General features: G+C 40.6%; 1 protein-coding gene across 3 annotated transcripts in view; it reads left to right on the top strand.

Annotated features, from left to right (window-relative positions):
• The window catches only part of LOC112115967 (nuclear factor 1 A-type), a 297,087-nt gene that overhangs the window by 183,103 nt on the left and 93,673 nt on the right, over positions 1 to 20,311 (top strand). For all 3 annotated transcript variants that reach the window (XM_026655367.2, XM_024213222.2, XM_024213218.3), the window contains exon 4: positions 11,982 to 12,056. In XM_026655367.2, the coding sequence (XP_026511152.1) occupies positions 11,982 to 12,056 (75 nt within the window). The remainder of the gene's footprint in view (positions 1 to 11,981; positions 12,057 to 20,311) is intronic.

The raw sequence follows: 20,311 nt of genomic DNA, 5'->3' as shown, positions 1-20,311 counted from the left end.
ATCACTATGGTTAGAGGAAGATTTAAAGGAGGGAGGGGCTGCAGTGCTATAAACAAGGAGTTGAAACAAATGTGCCTATTTCACTTCTTGATTATTTTGAATATGTAAATGTTCCAAACCATTTTTAAATAACTTTCAGTTTATTTGCATGTTGGTCTTGTACACCCAATGCCTACAGCATATCCCCCAGTAATATTGATGCAAACGATAATATAGGTCCAATTCTGATCTGAGTTGGTATAATGAAATCAGTGGAGTTACTCTGAATTAACATCAGTTTAAATATAACCAGAATTTGGCCTTCTATTGTTCTTATGGCCTACATTCCCAGATCCTTATCCTGCAAACTCTTATTTCATGGAAGTGAGTAGTTACACTGAAGTCAGTAGGACATCATGAGGGCCCAACCCTGCACCTGTGGATGTCAATGGCAAAATTCTCATTGACTTTAGTAAGAACAAGATTGGGCCCATGGTGAGTAAGGAATACTCACATGAGTAATAATTGGCAGGATCTGGTGTTCCTTGTGGAAACCAGTGTTTTCAAACCGCATCTGGAATATAAACATAAAACCAAAATATGATCAATTGACATGAAACATGATATCATGAGTTACAGACTAAGTGACATTTCCCATCTTGAAAGAGAACGGCAGCTTCTTTTGAGACTATGGGTTTAAAGTCCCCTTGCCATATTTCTTCATGCCACGGAAATCAGCCTGAACATGACAGTACCCCTCCTCTTTCATTTCCCCCACCAGCACACAGGTACCATTTTACCTGTGCCAAGCCTACTGGGTAGTCTGTAGCATCACATGGCATCGCCAACTACATTAGGAAAGCAGTATCCATCAGTCTGCCCAGGATTACCTCATAGTTCCTTTCTGTGTTCACTCAGTCACTGAGCCAGTCTCAGGACGATAAAGCTGAATATGTAATATCGCTGCAGAGACCTAGGAGATCACAATTGTTGTAACCAACCTAGATAAGAAAGGAAGATAAATAACTCCTTACTATTATTATTTGCATGGGAAAGGCTTTTCTTTTTGTCAAGTATCAGAGGGGTAGCCGTGTTAGTCTGAATCTGTAAAAAGCAACAGAGGGTCCTGTGGCACCTTTAAGACTAACAGAAGTATTGGGAGCATAAGCTTTCGTGGGTAAGAACCTCACTTCAGATGCATCTGAAGAAGTGAGGTTCTTACCCACGAAAGCTTATGCTCCCAATACTTCTGTTAGTCTTAAAGGTGCCACAGGACCCTCTGTTGCTTTTCTTTTTATTACTCTCTTTATTGTCAGGTGCCATAAATATTCCAAAATGATTATCCTTATGTAGATTTCATCTCATTTACTTTGAAAGGGTTTGAGGAGCATATTATCTCATAAGCTGCCAAATGAATATGACCATTTATGACATTTCCTCTTTTTTTTTAACATTTCCTTTTTGGATTGAAGACCTGAAACAGATAAATATGCTAATTTAAGACATCTGTTGTTTTCCGAGATGTAGGGCCCTAGACAGTAGTAACTGCTGAGAATTTGTTTACTGAAATTGTGATTTTTCTTAATAGTTTTCATTATCGCAAAAATTTTATATATTTTTAAAAGGTCTCTGTGTTAAATAGGTAGAGAAAAAGTGTCTACAACCTCTGTAGTAATTTTAGGCAACAAAACACCAGGACAGACTGTCTGGTTTCCATGGTGCACGGCTTCACAGGTTCTTAAACGTAGACTTGCGGGTCTTTCATTGGGCCCCGATCCTGTGAAATGCGAAGCACATTCTACAGGGAGACTGTAAGCTCTTTGGGGCAGGGACTGTCTTTTTGTTCTGTATTTGTACAATGCTTAGCACCAGAAGTCTCGATCTGTGACTGGAGCTCCTAGAGACTACAAGCACCATGAACTCCCCTGTACCTCTAATGGATTATGAAACTGGCTGCAACCAGAGTTGCTGAATTCACAGGCCTCAGTGAGGAAACCCCATTATTACTCAATTCTCATACCCTTACATTGGATAGGACCTTGTGTCACGTGTAGGGCCCATTAACATCATGAGAATCCTTCCACTGACATCAGTGGATGCTGGATCAAGCCCTCAATCCCATTAAACCAGTGGGACTCCGCACAGACGAAGTTCCTATTCAGTTTGAGTATGGGTGTTGCAGCTTGGCCCACAATATCAAGAAGTTTTCTGGAACCATACTGTTCTCTTCCGTTCAGTTCAGGAATTTTGGAGTTCAAACCCCCCCACAATTCATCAATGATTTTGCATGGTGTGAAGGGTTAACAAAACTTTCATTATCACACTCTATTAAGCCAGGACCAGGAAACAATTTCTAATCAACACTCTGATCTGGGCAGGGATTGTGCAGTCTTTTGTATTAGGCCTCAGATCTGTGTTCTCTATTCACACATGCTCACTTCCAGCTGTTGTCATTGAAATCCCACATAATCTCTCCGGGTCAAAGGGCAGTCATCCATGACTGCTGCTGTTAAAAGGTTATGCTGATTTCTGTTGTCAAATATTGGCCCTTTTCTCTTTCAATCACTCCCATTCTACTTTTTTCAACAAGAAAGATCCAGCCTAGAATTGTATTACATGACTTTAAAGTCTTAAAAGTGTTCCTCTATTGTACTAACACGACATGCCCTGGACGGTCTAATTCATTCTGTTACATTCCACAAAGAATTTTCTGGTGCTTCTTAAAAACTCTGTGCTAAAGCTGAGCAGGCAAGCTTCAAAGAATAATGATATATGGGACTTGTGGCCTAGCATTTATTTTGTAAGGAAATATGTCATTTGACTGTGTAATAAAATAACCATGGTTAATTATTGCTATGACAATAAAATTAAGCTAGAAGTAACTGTAGCCAAAACAAGGCTGGGGCAGGAAGGGTGCAAGTAGAAAAAGGGGGGAAATGAGATTTCTGTATCAGAATTAAAATAATGGTTAATTTCTAGTTTGAACTCTTTTTTAAAAAGTCACTTATTTTAAAGATTTAATTGAGCCCATCTTTTAAAGCTTATAATTTATGGGTTTACAGAACATATTTTGTATGAAGAAAAATAAAATGGATCCCTTGGGTTAGCGTTAACCAGAGTTGCATGCAGTGGCCCAGTGCACACTACAGAGTTAAAAAATAAAATAGATCATAGTCACCTTTAGTTTTAATAGAGTACTGTGGTCCATATAGACTACAGGTCCCAGAATGCAGTGGTCCATCTTGATTGTAGAGGGTATTCAGGTGACGATGGAGAATTGCTTGCTGGGATGTGTAGTCTACACAAGACTTGCAGAGTATAAACACCTTATATGAAGATATCACGTGATGCACATATGTTCTATCCTTCCTTTTATTTGTTTGCTTTTGCTGGGGGAAAGAACATGACTGAGGATCAAGCCGAAGTTCTACCACACCTATCCTGACACCACAATACAGTTAGATAAAAGTTAATCCACTGAGCAGTCTGGTGAGGAGAGTTCTCAATTATTTTGTCTCTCAAGGTGTCAGTGGTTGGTGATACGGACTCATAAACTCATAGACTTTAAGGCCATAAGGGATCATTGTGATCATCTAGTCTGTACATAGCAGGCCACAGAACCTCACCCACCCACCTCTAACCTCTGGCTGAGTTACTGAAGTCCTCAAATCATGATTTAAAGATGTCAAGTTACACAGAATCCACCATTTACTCCAGTTTAAACCTGCAAGGGACCTGTGCCCCACACTGCAGAGGAAGGTGAAAAAACTTGAGTCTCTGCCAATCTGACCTGGGTGGAAATTCCTTCCCGACCCCAAGTATGGTGATCAGTTGGATCCTGAGCATGTCAACCCACCAGCCAGACATGTGGGGAAGAATTCTCTGCAGTAACTCAGAGACCTCCCTGTCTATACTTCCATCTCTGGTTGTTGGGGATATTTACTACTAGCAGTCCCAGATGGACCACATGCCATTGCAGGCAATCTCATAAAACCGTCCCCTCCAGAAAATTATCAAACTCACTCTTAAAACCAGTTAGGTTTTTTCACCTGACTGCTCTCCTTGGAAGGCTGTTCCAGAACTTCACTCTTCTGATGGTTAGAAACCTTCTCTAATTTTGAACCTGAACTTGCCGATGGCTAGTTTTTATCTGTTTGTTCTTGTGTCAACATTGGCGCTTAACTTAAATAACTGCTCTCCCTCCCTGGTCGTTATCCCTCGTATGTATTTATAGAGAGCAATCTTATCTCCCCATAGCCTTCGTTTGATTAGGCTAAACAAGCCAAGCTTCTTGAGTGTCCTCTGATCATCCTGGTAACTTTTCTCTGCCCCATTCCAGTTTGAAGTCATCTTTCTTAAACAGGAGAGACCAGAATTACACACAGAATTGCAGATGAGGGTTCACCAGGCCTTTTATAATGGTAATAACACTTCCCTATCTCTACTGGAAATATCTCACCTGATAAATCCTAGGAGTGCATTAGCTTTTTTCACAGCCACATCACATTGGCTGCTCATAATCAGCCTGTGATCAACCAATACACCCAGGTCTTTCTTCTCCTGTCACTTCCATCTGATACGTCCTCAGATATAGGGGAAAAAATTATTGTTAGTCCCTAAATTTATGACCTTGCATTTTGCACTATTAAATTTCATCCCATTTCTGTTATTCCAGTTTTCAAGTTGTCCAGATCTTTTATGATATTCCGGTCCTCCTCAGTATTGGCAATACTTCCCAACTTTGTGTCACCTCAAAATTTTATTGGCATACTCCCACCTTTTGGGCCAAGGTCATTAAAGAAAATGATAAATAAGATTGGTCCCAAGACTGATCCCTGAGGAATTCCACTAGTAAACTCCTTCCAGCCTGACATTTCACCTTTCGGTATGATCTGTTGTAGTGTCCTCTTTAATCAGTTCTTTATCCATCTTTCAGTTTTCACATTAATCCCCATCTTCGCCAATTTAACTAATAATTTTCCATGTGGAACTGTATCAAATGCCTTATCCATGTAGATTAGATCTATTGCATTAAAAAAAAATCAATTATCTGCTCAAAGAAAGAGATCGGGTTAGTCTGGCACAATTTACCTTTTGTAAAATCATGTTGTATTTTATCCCAGTTTACTGTTTACCGCCATGTCGGGGGTGGCCAAACTTACTGACCTCTGAGCCGCAGGTGCATACGATAATTCTTAGAAGTTTGAGAGCCGGGTATGCCTGCCAGGGCTTACGGCTTCAGCCCCACTCCTGATGAAACCCCCGAGCCCTGGCAGGGGCCTCCTGTGGGGCTGAAGCCTCTAGCCCCACCACCCTGCTACAGGACACAATCCCTGAGCTCCCCCGCACCCCAGTCTGGTAGGTGGAGAATGGGGGGCAGTCCGTGAGCTGCACTTTAACTGTAAAAGAGCTGCATGCAGCTCGGCCACCCCTGCTCTATGTCCTTAACTACTTTCTCTTTCAAAATTTGTTCCAAGACCTTGCATACAATGGAGGTCAAACTAATGGGCCTGTAATTTCCTGGATCACTTATTTTCCCTTTCTTAAAAATAAGTGCTATATCAGCAATTCTCCAGCCATAGGGCACGACCCGCGAGTTTACAGATTCATTAAAAATTGGGTTTGTAATTTCATGTGCCAGTTCCTTTAATATTCTTGGCTGGAGATATTCCAGGCCCTCCGACTTGGTCCCATTAAGCTGTTTTGAGTTTGACTTCCACCTCAGATATGGTAATTTCTACTTCTATATCCTCATTTTCATTAGCCACCCTAACACTGCCCCTAAGCTCCTCATTACCCTTTTTAAAAACTGAGGCAATGTATTCATTTTGGGCCATTTCCACCGCATATTCAGTGTTTAGTAGTCCCACTTTTTATTTCCTTGTTTTTTTAAAATTTATATGGCTATAGAATCTTTTGCTGTTGGTTTTAATTTCCTTTGCGAGGCTTAATTCTGCTTGGCTTTTGTCAGTTCTCATTTTTTCCCTACCCTTCTGACTTCCAAGACGTAGCCGATCCATCCCATCTTCCATATCTTGTAGGCTTTCTGCTTTCTCTTAATAACCTAGATGCTTGCCCATCCAGTTTGGTCTGCAATCCTTCCTTGAAAATTTTCCCCTTGTTTGGGATGCAGGCTTCAGATGGTGTCTGCAACTTTGACTTAAAGTAATTTCAAGTCTCCTCCAAATTCAGATCCTTGAGTTCTTCTCTCCAGTGGACTTCCCTAACTAATTCCCTTAATTTTTTTAAGTTTGCCCTTTTGAAATCAAGGATCCTAGTTGCAGATCTATTTTTGTTTATCCTTCCATTTAGTTTATACTGAATTCCCTCATGATCACTCGAATCAAGGTTGTCTTCTACAACTACTTCTATGAGGTCTTCATTACTCACCAATAGTCAATCTAAAATTGCATCATCTCTTGTTGGTTCGGTGATTATTTGGTGAAGAAATCTGTCAGCTATCACATCCAGGAATATCTGGGCCCAACTATTATAAGTAGCACTTGTTCTCCAATCTATATATGGGAAATTAAAGTATCTCATAATCACACAATTCCCAGTAGTATTCAATTCATTAAAATATTAAAGAGATGTCTATCCATATCCATCAGATCCTGGGGGTCTGTAGCATAACCCAGGGACAGTCCCAGTGGAACCAGTGCTAGCTTTCTTCCCCCAAAGTGATTTTGACCCATATAGATTCTGTTTTATCCATTCCATCACTTCTAATTTCTTTACAGTCTACTACCTCATCATTAATATACAATGCTACTGTATCACCTTTACCTTTATTTCCGTCTTTCCTGAACAGCACATAACCTTCAATACCTGTACTCCAGTCATGACCACTATTCCACCATGTTTCTGTTATCCCTAGGATATCTGGTTTCACTTCCTGCACCGGTAGTTCCTGTTCCTCCATTTTGTTACCGAGGCTCCTTGCATTGGTGTACTGACGTGTATATTCTAAGCAATATTAATTAGTTACTCAACACTTTGTGAAACAGAGGATTATCTAGGTGGAGGATAGAACCAAGAGGAATCAAATTGCACTTTGAGTGGAGAGGGCTTTTCTTTTTAATCAGGCATTTGGTTAAGATAATAGGCTTGAAGTCCTAATTGATTATTACTATTTTAAGGTTTTAAGATGGTTATGTACAGTAAGATGCTTGACATGAATAGGGGTTTATAAATTGTTTCAGTCCTAGTATAGGAGCTTGTCTCGTAATTTCAAAATACTGAAAGTGAATCAAAGTTTCCCAGAAAGCTGTTTCTCCAAGCTTAATACTATAATACATCGTCAGACTGTCCAGTGCAAATGAAATAACTGAATTTGGACTTTTTCCTCTTCAAAAGATTAACTCTTTCACAGTATATTATTGTTCAAATTACAGAGAACATGCTTTGTTTGCAAAGTACCACATACACTTATGCACGATATAATTATTTAATAAATAATAATAATAATAATTAATATAAGGAAAACTTTTAAAACAACAGTAACACTTTGTACACTGGTACAATGAAAACATTTTTTGATATGTAATTAAGGAACCGTGACTTGATGAGCTTACTGTATACAGGCTTTCCAGATAAAAGTAAATGCTTCAGTTGTGATTTTCTCAAACTTCAATGCAAGTGCTTGATCTGTAATCTTCCTACATCTGAGACTCCCTTCCTGGGCACGAATTACGAATACAAAGGTGACTCTCCATGGACACTAAATATTCGGAGGCAATTTAGTTGGCTTTTGTACACACAAGGCCTCCATTGACTCAGTCTTTATATGAATTCACTTAATAACACAGAGCAAATGGAATGAGACCTTGAGGCCTAATTCTGATCTCACATTCACTAGTGTAAAACAGGAGAAACTCTGTTAAGGTCTGTGGAAATTGACTTGCACATAACTGGTGTGTCACAGGGTTCACGCATCGCTAGCAGTGCCTCCTGCTGGCCGTCCTGGGAATTAGCTCCGCCAGGCTTGTGCTCTCCCTCCGGTGGTGTCTTGCCCCATCCTGTCTCGACGTGTGGCCCTGCTCACTCTCAGATCTGCCATCTCCTGTTCATGGCTTGGCCCTCTGGCCAGGTCACTAAGGTCCTCCCCTTCTTGAGAATTCAAAGTCCTTCCAGACCCGCTGGATGGCTGGCATCTCCAATGCCCTTGCCACTCCCCATTGGCTGGTAGGGGAACCCAAACCCGCTCTCTACACTGGGTTCCAGTTCAGGGACCCTATAACAAGCAGCCATGGTCTCTACACAATCTGACCCCTTGTTGCTGTTTTCCTGGGCTTCTTCCCTCTCTGGGCTGGCCAGGCTCCCAGGGAGTAACTGCAGCCTGCTTCCCTGCCTTCATGCAGCCTCCTTGCTGCTAACAGCTCCAGGGCATTATACTGGCCCTGCCTGTTCCTGCCTCGCTGAGCCTACTTCTAATTAGTGGTGTGCTCCCTGGCTCCTCCTTCAGGTGCACCTGGTGGAGTTAATTAGCCTGCCTGGCCAACTTAACCCCTTTCAACCCTGTGTGGGGCAGACGCCCCATCACATAGTGCAACATCAGAATTAGGTTCCTTAAACGTAGACTTGTTTTTGCTCCTTCATTATTGGGGTAACGTTTGATCCCAGAATGAAGAAAATGTAATTTATAGGATCACATTTTACATAATTACACTGTCACCATCAAGCTAAAGTGAATTACTTTTACTGTGGTGGTGGTGTTATATATGCATATTATTTGTATAATACCAAGAGTGTACTAGGTACTAAGGTACTATTTACTGATTAGTATTACTATATACCTTATTCAGCTAACTTTATTATTTTCTTACTTCCTCCAGAAAAAAAATTATCATCCCCATAAATATGACTTACAGCGAAGTACTGAAACCCAGGGCTTGTTCTTTCATGTCCAGATCCAACTCCTATTGAAATCAACGGAAAGACTCCCACTTATTTTAGTGGGAGTTTCTTTGGACATAAAGCCTTGATTCAGGAAAGCACTTAAGCACCTGTTTAAGTTTAAGCGTGTGAGTAAGCCCATCCCTATTTGGCAAAGCATTAAATTAAGCTTATGCTCTAGTGCTTTGCTGAATCAGGGCCTATCTTAGGTGTCCAAGTGCCCTAGTTTATGCATAGAACTTCAGGGAATGAATAGTTTTTGATAAATTCAATAAGGATCATCTAATTCTCATTTTAAACACCAGCTTTACTACCCAAATATGATTGAGGTACAAAACTGGAGAGATAACCAGTTCATGAACAGCAATTTCAACTTCCTATCTTAGGGGTATTTAACAAAAGTATAATTTTGCATATATTTCAGAAAAGTGCTGTATTGGAAGTAAATCTTGCAGACTTTAGGATGTTTAATCCTCTTTTCAATTAAGGATTTTTTAATGCTAACATCTGCTTTTGGAATTACTTAACAACTTTACCTAATGTTTTTTTTCTCATTCACAATTAAGTGGAACAGCCAAATTGATACAGTTTCTCTGAAAGACATTTTTCCATTTTGGCCTTTTTTAGCAGGCACAAAAAAATTACATTTTTACAGCTTTTCTTGTTAATTAGGCTGTGTCCTGGCCATTCCTTTGTCATTTGTTTGGTGGGTTCCCTTCATTTTTTCCACTTTCAATTTTAGAAAGATTCCTCAGCAAAGGCTACAAACCTAAGCTCTAGTTCTGCAATCTGAATCATGTAGGCAGAACTTTAGGCCTACAGAGAGTCCACTAAACTCAATGGGGCACCATGTATCTATGCATGCATGGATCAGATTGAAGGATCAGGGCCTATTCAAGAGGGCAGCTCATATGAGTCAGGATGTGAATGGTGTGAGTAAGGGCCCGATTTCCTAACCATTTATGAATGTATAATTCAGTTAAAAAATCTCAGCCAATAAATGTTTATTTTCACTAATTAAGACTGAAAAGCTTGTCATGCTTTGCACTATTGTTCAATCGCAACTACAACCCTCTAAAACACACACACACACACACACACACACACACACTAACACTAACACTAACACTTTGAGAATGAGCCCAATGTTTTACCTTCACTGTGAATGTTCTTGCTTTTGTGTATTTGAAATCACACCCTCAACATTATTGCAATAGGATCTCCTTTGTTACAGCCTGTCAGGCAAACAAAGGTGCCAGTGGACACAACAGGCAGAACCAGTATAGTCTATTGTTATCAGACCTACCAAGGGTAGGTGCCATGATGGTGCTTGATGGTGCCATGTACTGAGCGTTCTGGCCCTTATCCAGTAAAGCACTTAAGCATGTGCTTAACTTTAGGCGTCTGAGTTGTTCCATTGAAGTGAAGACCTAAGAGAATTATTTTTAATTCATAGATCTTTTAATCCAATAAACAAATCTGCTGCAGTATATGAAAAGTAGATTCTCATATTAAAAATACTCAGGAAATTGCCAATGAACATATTCGATTTGACTAATTACCCACTTTTAAAAAGAAAAATGATGCAATCATGAACTTTATTATTGAAAAATGCAAACTGGGCCAGGCACAATCACCTAAAATTTCTGAAATCTACTTTTGAGTTGAGAAAATGGAAAAAACACTCAATTTCTACGTTGGCATTTTATGCACTTAAAATATTCAAAGTTTTTTCCCCCTCAAAAACATAGTAAAAATTCATGCTAGTAGAATGAGAGATTTATTTGGGTTAAGTTTTAACATCAAATACATTTGAGTAATTTAGCTGTAAACTATTGGATCGTGACAGATTTGTGAATATATTTGTGTGCATATGTAGTACAAACACACACATAGAGGGACCTATTGACACCAAATTATAATTTCAGTAGTGTATAGTATACTGTACTGAATATAATAATATAACACTGTATCTGACAGACAGTTAACTATGTAGGGCAGATGGTGCCCCTATAAAACATTCAATAATATGTGTGTGCGTGCATTGGAATCAGTGACTTTAAGTAGGACAACCTTAAAAGGTATGCCACTTATCCTGTGGACAAGTACGACTTTACAGTTCTTTTAATAATCCCTTTATCCTGAGATTTCTCTTTTGACCCTGATTTCAAAAGCAAGAGGTCAGGCTGGCCTGCTAGCTCCAGACCTCTAATTGAAGTCCTGATATGTACTGTATGAACTGTAAATCCAGCTATGTACACTTACTTGCACTTGGTTTTGAGTTTGAAAGCTGCTTGCTTTGTAATTGATTATGCCCGTGAAATTGAATTAACATTTGGTGATAGACATGTTTTCAGAGAAATAGGAAAATACCATTATGTGAAGTGTAACAACATTTTGATATAAAATGTAGAGTCATCTCTTACACAAATGAAACAGGCAGGGAAACATACACCCTGTCTCAAAGAAATTCCAAGGCTTAAAGTTAATGCTTTTCTTATGCAGAGATTTATTTTGTCTTTTGCAAAGCTTGTTTTAAATACTAGAATTTTTCTTTTTTATGGGAAAGGCATTTATTTTAAAGGTTTGGGTTTTTTTTTAAAACAGCTGCTATTTTAAGATTTCCCTAGTGTAACCTCAGAAAATGAAGAGTACATCTTTAAATCTTGTTTTGTTTGAATGAATGGTAGATAATCCTGATCAGATGTTTCTTTAGAGAATAATGTTTAAAACGATTATAGAATTTAGCTGTCCTGTCTGATTCCTAGGTACAGTATTTTAATTTCAGTTGTTAAGTCGTTAGGGGTCATCTAAGGTAACCGTATATTAAAATAGTCCTCTTTTGTTTCAGATTTCCTGTTGAGATGCTTTAACATCTAGAAAACTCCCTGCTGATGTGTCACGTTAGCTTTCTTAACCTCCAGATACAAACCACAAAATAGCCTACATAGCTGTATGACTAGTTACCCACCTCCATAAATAATAATTAGTGCTAAGTGGGAAATTTGGTGTCACATTTGAGATCTAAATGAAACTAAAGTATTTGAGAATACTGTCATTAAATGCTTAATGCTCATCAAAATTCTTTCATTCTATTTGTTTTGTAGGACATTTGGGCTTCCAGGACAGTTTTGTCACATCAGGTGTTTTCAGTGTGACTGAGCTAGTCAGAGTCTCACAGAGTAAGTATCCTTTTGTTGTTGTTTCCTGTGTTTATTATAACTCTCATTTCCTCCCCTTTCCCCCCCACCCCAGAAACTGACTGTCCCCTCTTCTACCTGCACTCCACACATGATTAACTGTGTTCCACATTTTAAATTAAGTGGGAAAGTTAAATAATAGAATATTTTAAAAATAAATGATAAGTTCCTGATTTTGCAAACCGATGGATCCTTACACCAATGTGGCACCCTACTGAAGATATTAAGACTCTGTGTAGGTGCCCATGTGGATCAGTTTGTAGGTTCAAAGCTTAAGGGATGAATTTTAACCAGACCTTTTAAAATGACATCATCTGTGCCCATGAGCCAGGAATTACGTATACACCAGTTTTGTATATACGTGTATGTGTATGCATAGAAGTGGCTGCTGTTTTAACACCCTTAGATTGGTGAACTTGCAAATAATGTGGACAGCTATACCGGTGTTAGCCCTAAGAGGCTCACTTACTCAGACCCGTAAAGCTTTAACTTTGTGAGGCCTGCATTCTACCTCCATTGTATGGAATTCTGCCTTTTAAAAGGATTTGTTTTTTGACCTTTAAAGAATGCTAATACCCACAGCATGAGTGACACGCTGCAGCATGATCATTACCAGCTTGTCAATACTCACTAACAACAGTGAATTAAGAGTACCTGTCACCACCCCGTTCCATTGATCAAAGGTGCATTGATTGTATTTTTCTATGACATAACCCAGACAGTCCAAGGAGAGAGCATGGACAGCCCCTCTCGAAGCTGTGCCTCTGTTTCGATTACAGCTAGACCAGCCCCTCGTTGCTAGGGTGCTGTGGATTTCTGTAGCTAGGGCCAAACTATGTTGCAACATTACAGTAGCACCAGTTAGTACTGCAGTAGTTAACAGTTGTACTGTGTTTACAATATAAACCTTGCAGCTTATCTGCTTTAATATGCTCAGAAATGAAACATGGCATGCAGGTTCTCAGCATGAAAGTTTAAAAGTTTGTTTATATGCACTGCAAGTCCAACTTTTGGCCTTCCAGGGGCCCTGCCTGGCAGGGACAGCTTTAGGAGAGAACCCATGTTTTTGAATCAAACCATGGGGTTTCTGTAGGAAAGGTCACCCTATTTTCCTACTTTATCTCCCTCCCCACACACACACACCAGAGCACTAGTCAGAGCACTAAATTGGCTTCCTTTTGAAAAACTAGAAGTGGGGGTTGGGGAGGAGCTATGTAGGCATCAGAGAGGTATGCATGGGAGAGTGAGAAAGAAAAGGGTACCCTGACCTTAGCCAAGCAATTCTCCTCGCTCTCCTTCCCAGATGACCTGTGGAAAGGCTGTTTCAAGGACATGTGAAGCCAGAGGAAGTTCTGGGTGCACAGTATGTTTGAAAACCAGTCCACTTTATTTAGGTGCCCAAATATGGACTTGGGAGCCTAATGTTTGGCACCAATTTTTTAAAATCCTGGCTTTATTATTTTATTGTAGTGCACTAAATTGATGTTTAACATAAACAGTGTTGGGAATAGCTAAGTTATCTCCTCCTGTATGTGAATAGCTCCATTTTATGATGTTTTAATTTGTTGCAAAGGGTAAAGGCTCTTGAAGTCCTAAGGGAATCCACCCTTTCTCCCTCTAAGACATCCCACATTAAAATAATCTTATCTTCACTGGAGGAGCACTAGTCATCATAGCTGTCTCTGGTTTCTCTCAACCCTGGTTCATGTGTTTGCAAGATGCAGTTGTTAGAAAGTAACTAGGTTCACCACTCCTGACTTCCGATCTCCATAGCAGAGAGTTTGGGACTGAGTTTATGAGCCAGCATATTTCATGCTTATTAATCTTCCATTACATTTTATCATAACAACAACAACAACAAATCTTTTACCAAAGATCCCAGTGTCTAACAAATTTTACAAACATATTATGAATTGTATTTATGAGGCTCATGGTCCCTGTCGCTGGAATGTACACAGCAGCCTTTAAAAATTGCTTGGAAACATACAGGAGGGTAGAGTAGAAAATATAGCATTTTTCTATTGGAGTTACCAAGGAAATTTTGGGAGGTAAAATAAAATTTCCAACTGTTATTTATCCAGGACACAAGGGCTTGCACTCCTTGCTCATGCAAAAAGTACTATGGTTTCTTTAAGGACCCTATGCAATCAGGACCTCAGTTTTATATCCTGTCTGCAAGATAGTACCTCCGCGAAAAACAGTGCCCCAGCACTTACTAGGATCTCCCTTCAGTACTGACTGAGAAGAAAGAATACCAACTGCTGGCTTAGCAACACTACTTCCGGTAGCACCTTGGATTTTCTGTGGAGGTGCCCCATACACATGCTGACCGGGCCTGACCCTGTTTCGTTTATGAGATCTGACAAGCCCACACACTAGGATATGTCTAGTGTGGATTCTACCAACAAAATCCCATTGATGTCAGTGTGAATTTGCATGCCAACATTCAGGAATGATTTAGCATAAAGGATCCATGATTAACTGCTGTGAGTTGTGCCTAAACTGACATGTAAGGTTGCTTGATATATTGCGCTATTCAGAATAAACCTGGCTGGGCTGTTTAAATATACTTGTGGCTTTACTCCAGACTAGTCCACAGATTGCTTTGGCACTGGAGAGCTCAACCCCTGCAGAGCACTAATCCAGATTCACCAGGATTTTTTTATTAGAACTTGGCAGCTTGAATTATCAAGATACACTCAATCCAGTCTATATATTTAGTTCTCTAAAAAGCCACCGCAACTTTAAACGCCACCCTGCTTGGGGAAGCAGCCCATATGCTCATCCTCTGTGGTGAGGCCCTTCTTTGATTTCCTGAGCATGCGCTATGACAGCTTCACAAAAGGTCATATTCCACATACGATCATGAGGCTGCAGAGAGATCCAGGAGCATGTTCTTGGAAGAAAGTTGTGTGATTCTGGGCCCGAATCCCTGTTGTGGCGAATGCTGTTTTGGGGATGAATGATGCAGTGCAGCAGTTCTGCCCACATTTTGTATACAGCTCTAAATCAAAGCAATGTTTGCTTAAAAAACATTTCAATAATATTAATTTTCTAAATGTGTTTAAATGTGTGTGAATTTTCAAGGACAGACTGCTTCTCTGTCACTGACCCTCTTGCTGTGCAGTGTGTATGCTACAGGAATTCTCATGCTGAGACGGAAAGACCAAATTTTGCTTTTTGTTACATCAGCATAATTGCACTGAGGTCAATGGGGTTATTCTAGATTTACACCTAAGTAAGAAGAAGCAGATTTTGGCGTCTGCGTCAACTGTAGCTCTGTATGGCCTGTAGTTTTCATGATTTTTTAAAATTTGATAATAGAAACACATGGTTTCCCTGAGTTTTAAGTAGTTGTCTGTTGTTAGCTTCTGTCATCTAAAATTAACATGAGGCACAAAGTGTTTCCAGCATTTCCTCATTAGGTATTGTTGGGTAATAATAATATGCCATATTTATTGAATAAGGTTGTCAGAGGTCAGCGTGACAGAGAGACTCAAATAAAATGCTGTTATATCAGCCATACAAGTCTGGGTAGGGGGGTGAGAAAGCTAAGCAAAAAGTCAGCTTCCTGGGAACAAATATTTAGTATTAACATTATACCTTTTTCTAATCCATGGGTTCTCAAACTGGGGGTTGTGATTTGTTAGGGAGTCATGAGCTGCAGCCTCCACTCCCAAACTCCACGTCGCCTCCAGCATTTATAATAGTGTTAAATATAAAAAAGTGTTTATAAGGGGAGTTGCACTCAGAGGTTTGCTGTGTGAAAGGGGTCACCAATACAAAAGTTTGAGAACCACTGATATCTTTAATCTATCTATCATTTGTATAGGTCCTAGTCATCATAGTATTTATTTAATAATATATGGAGATATACCTATCTCATAGAACTGGAAGGGACCCTGAAAGGTCATCGAGTCCAGCCCCCTGCCAGGACCAAGTACTGATTTTGCCCCAGATCCCTAAGTGGCCCCCTCAAGGATTGAGCTCACAACCTTGGGTTTAGCAGGCCAATGCTCAAACCACTGAGCTATCTGAGCCACTGAACAAGAATTATAGACCCTCTTGGTGACAGGCACACCTGTAGCTTTCTTCTGTTCCACAGCAATGGGCTTTACCACTGACTCACTAGCCTGCTGCTCAATCTTCCAGAGGCTGGGTAAATAGGAAAAACAAACCATGAGAAAGAAAGCAGGGGTGCTTGGGCATAGGAGGTGAGATTGGGAGGCACTGGCAGGCTGGAAGTTTAGGGGCATGAAAAAGGCTACTACAAAGATGTTGCCAATTTTAAGAAACTAAACATGGAATCCCCCATCATTGGAGGTTTTTCAGAACAGGTTAGACAAACACCTGTCAGGGATGATCTAGCCTCAGTGAAGGGGGCTGGACTACATGACCTCTCGAGGTCCCTTCCAGCCCTACATTTCTGTGACTCTGTGTATGCTAAAACTAGGTATGAGGTCGTTCTCCACTCATAGTCCAATGTGAGTAGGCCAGATCAGATCCCCAATATTCCTGTATTGTGGTTGGGGAAAATCAGCATTGACCCACATACCCCAGACTCTGCTGGGACTTCTCCATAGAGAAGTTCATCCATGACTGGGAAGGATTGGGCTGAGGGCTAAAGGCAGGAGTGTCAGAGCAGATGCATGTTATTGTTCCTCAAGCCTGAGGCTATATTTAACCATCCATTGGCCCCTTCAGCACTGGGGAAACTCCCCTTAAAGAATATCCTAGGGACAGTGATGAAGGGAAGCCATACAAGTGTGGCTCCAGTGCACCTCTGTTGACTCCTATGTTGCTGGTGAGAGCCACAGGGGGCCCTAAGCTCCTGTAGATCCCAGACAATATGCAGGATTTGTTGATTGAACAGCCAGCTGTTGCACAAGCGAAACAAACCCCTCACCTCCAACCATCCTTTATGAGGAGGTCCTCAGAGGTGTGTAGGTGTCTAACTTCCATTGAAATCCATAGAAGCTAGGCTCCTAAATACCTTTGAGGATTTGGACCTAAATTCTGTCCCCAGCTCATGTGTGCAGAGGTCCCCAAGGCAGTAGAATGTGCCTGCTGTGAAAGGGTGGCAAGATGTGGGAGGCAGAGCAGAATTTGTTCACCCCATTTGGCACAAAGTCCTGCTCCACGGGATTTCCCTGTTCAGCAGGACCCTGGAAGTGCGAATGGGAGACACTGACAGGCTGGGAGCTTGGGGCCAGGGAAGGTGCATGGAGAGGAGGCTAATGCAGCCATTAGATTTGAGTAACCTGCATATGCTCCTGATCTGGATTCCTTCCTGTGTGGATATCCCCCACAGACAGCTGAAATATACAGGCTGAGCTGTGAAGGAAGGATTTGGGGCTTAATGAGCAGTCCCTAAAAGCAGATCAAATTTACACATGTTTCGCACTGCATTGTTGGTTGAAATTATATAATTCCCGGTGCTGATGTACGAAGCACCCTGCCTGCTCACTGGATTGAGAATGCCACACTTAAAGTTGTAAAATGCTAGTTCAGTTTTTCATGGAGTTAGTGGGATGATTTTTAACCCTTTTAATATGCCAGTTAAACCACACACACACACTCTCTCTCTCTCTCTCTCCTGTGTTAGACACTTTAGATCCCGTGAAAGGATTAAATAAATTCCACAGGCTGTGAATGATTTTATGGTCATGGAATTTTGAAAAGGCAGAGATCCTGGAATAATGCAGTTTAGGAGTGGATACTCAAAGTGTGAGACTTTCAAGCAGTCATTCTTTGTGATTCGGGGTTGCTGTAGCAGTGCTTCGGTATCTATTGAAACCAGCTGCAGAATTCTCCTTACTCTTGCTGCATAGATGGGTGCTGCTGTGGCATAGAATTTTGGGGGGCTCTAGCAATGGGAAACTGGAACAGAATGTAAGAGGTCTCAGATTAGCATGAAGTGGCAGCCCTAGTGTTTGAAATGTGCAATAATTCTGTAACTGTATGAAATAATCATTGCTGTTTAAGGCAATAAAAGGGAAATAATCTCTTGCGTATACTGTTTGTGTGTGTGACTCCTCACGCTCACCCGAGAGGCTGAATAAAGCTGTTTGTAACATTCCGACTCAGATGATTAGAAGTACTGAAGCAGAATCATCTCGGTTGAAAGATATAGAACTGACACTGTAGTTACTGTGGGAGGAATGTGAAGGAGAAATTAAATTCATTGCCACTACTCTGAGCGGGCAGGGGGTGGGGCAGGGAACAGATGGGTCTAACCGAATGAATATAGCTTTCCAGTCTGCTTTTATCAAGCAGTCCTTATCCACTCAAAAGAAGAGGTATAATGTAAACAAATTATAGGGGAAGTCCTGTTGCACCCACCTCTGGAGGTAGAGGGCCAACCCGCAGTGTAATTCCCCCGAAGGTAGAGTGAGTATCAATAGCTGTAGTCCACAGCCCACCAGAGGGGTCTACTTTCTCTGTATGACACAGAGCTTCTTTCGTGCCGCCACAAAATGGTTTTGAGGTAGCGGGGCCTTCAGATCCACCTGGATCTGCTGGAGATTGCCCTACACTCAGTCGCCTTGCAAAAAAGCAGGAGTTGGTGCTGCTGCAGCTCTGAAACTGCAGAGTGGCTCCACTGCTTTTCTGCAGTCTGGAGGAGAGTGGGAAGGATCCATAGAACTCCCTAGTGCAGAGCACACTTACTAAGGCTTTTATATAGCCTGTATGTTTTCTGCTATACTAAGCAATACTGTAGCTGAGATAGTTAGAAGTCAGCAGCATGAAAAATAACATTTAAAAGATAACTCTGTATTCCTTAGCCAAGGACTGACTGCTATTCCAAACATAGCATTTGGGCTTGGGTATATAAGAGGGAGAGAAAAAAAGATTATAATAAAAAATAGACTGCAGGCATAGAATGAACAGTTGCCGTGACCTTGCTTTTTGTATGCCATTACACAATTCAATGGCAGTCCACTCAAACCTTGCTCTCGATCAATATCCTATTAAAGCAGCACAAAAAGTCTCCATAAACTTAGTGGTTAGCTATGTTTATAAATGGAACTCAGCATAATTAGATGGTCAATAGCAAGCTGTACTAGTAATTTTAAAATGAACATCACACATTTCATATCAGTTGTATTCGGCAAAACCTCTTTGAACCTAACAATACAGTACATAGGAGACAAAGGTTATGCAACAAATTCGAGCGACCCTTTCCTCGCTGAGTCAGAAAGATAGTTTGTTTTCCTCTGGTTGTTAAGCCACAGTATTTGAAAAAGTGTATTAGTCAAACATCATGTTTCTTATAATACGTTTAGCCTTATGTACATTGTCACTTTGCTGCAGTGTTAGACGTGTCCTGATCCTAGTTTTACTCAAATATCTTTGTAAAAACAAATAAACAAAAAATGAAAAAAGAGAAATTAAATATATCTTAACAACTAAAAGACAGTGCCATTTTTTAAGGAAGACAGATGCCAGCTTGGCTGGTTTTATTTAGTGGGTTTCCTGTACTCTAGTTCAGTAAATTTCCAAAATAAATATTCAAATTGAATTAAGTCACAGGGTTTTTTGCTAATTTTTCTCTTATTTTTCTTGACATTTCGGGTCTAATAACCTGGCATCAGTGGGAGTTTTCCTCAGAGGTGCCTTTTATCCAGAGCGGAGCTACCCTGCAGGCGGTCAAAGAGAAGCAGCTCCTTGCTCACCTCCCCAGTTTAACATGGAATGATCGGCCTACGATGAGGGTTGGTCCAGTCTTTCAGGCAAACTCTCTCATTCTGCCCCTTCAGAGTAATTGAAATGTATCCTGTGTGCATAGGAGTTTTGTGATGGAGACCACCCTGTCAGCTGAAATCAGCTGAGGCTGCATCAGTTAGTTCACTTACACGTGCCGCACACATCAATCAAACGAAGTTTTAAATGAAAGGCCAGATTTCTATCCAATAAACCATTTTAGTCCTCCCTCATCGGGGTCAGAGCTCTGTGTCAAATGACATCTTGATGCAGCCATGTGGGTGGGGTGTGTATTGTGTTGAAGCTCAGTTGAAATTTTCAACCTATATCTCCTGCTTGGGATGTGTTCTTGAGCTATTTTGGTGTCATTTTTCTGAGGAGCATCTCTTAGGCGGAGAAAGCAGCATATTTTCAGTGTGGCTGGTATAATCTTAACCTTCAATTTATGTATACTTCAGTGTAATAAAGGGCTGGCTTTGTATTATAGAACAGAATGATCTCCACACCTATGCTAATGCTCTGGACAATGCCAA

This window comes from Terrapene carolina, unplaced genomic scaffold (assembly GCF_002925995.2).
Source record: "Terrapene carolina triunguis isolate 2854851 unplaced genomic scaffold, T_m_triunguis-2.0 Scaffold210, whole genome shotgun sequence".
In the NCBI taxonomy this organism is placed as follows: Eukaryota; Metazoa; Chordata; order Testudines; family Emydidae; genus Terrapene; species Terrapene triunguis.
This window is presented reverse-complemented; position numbering and strand designations above follow the sequence as displayed.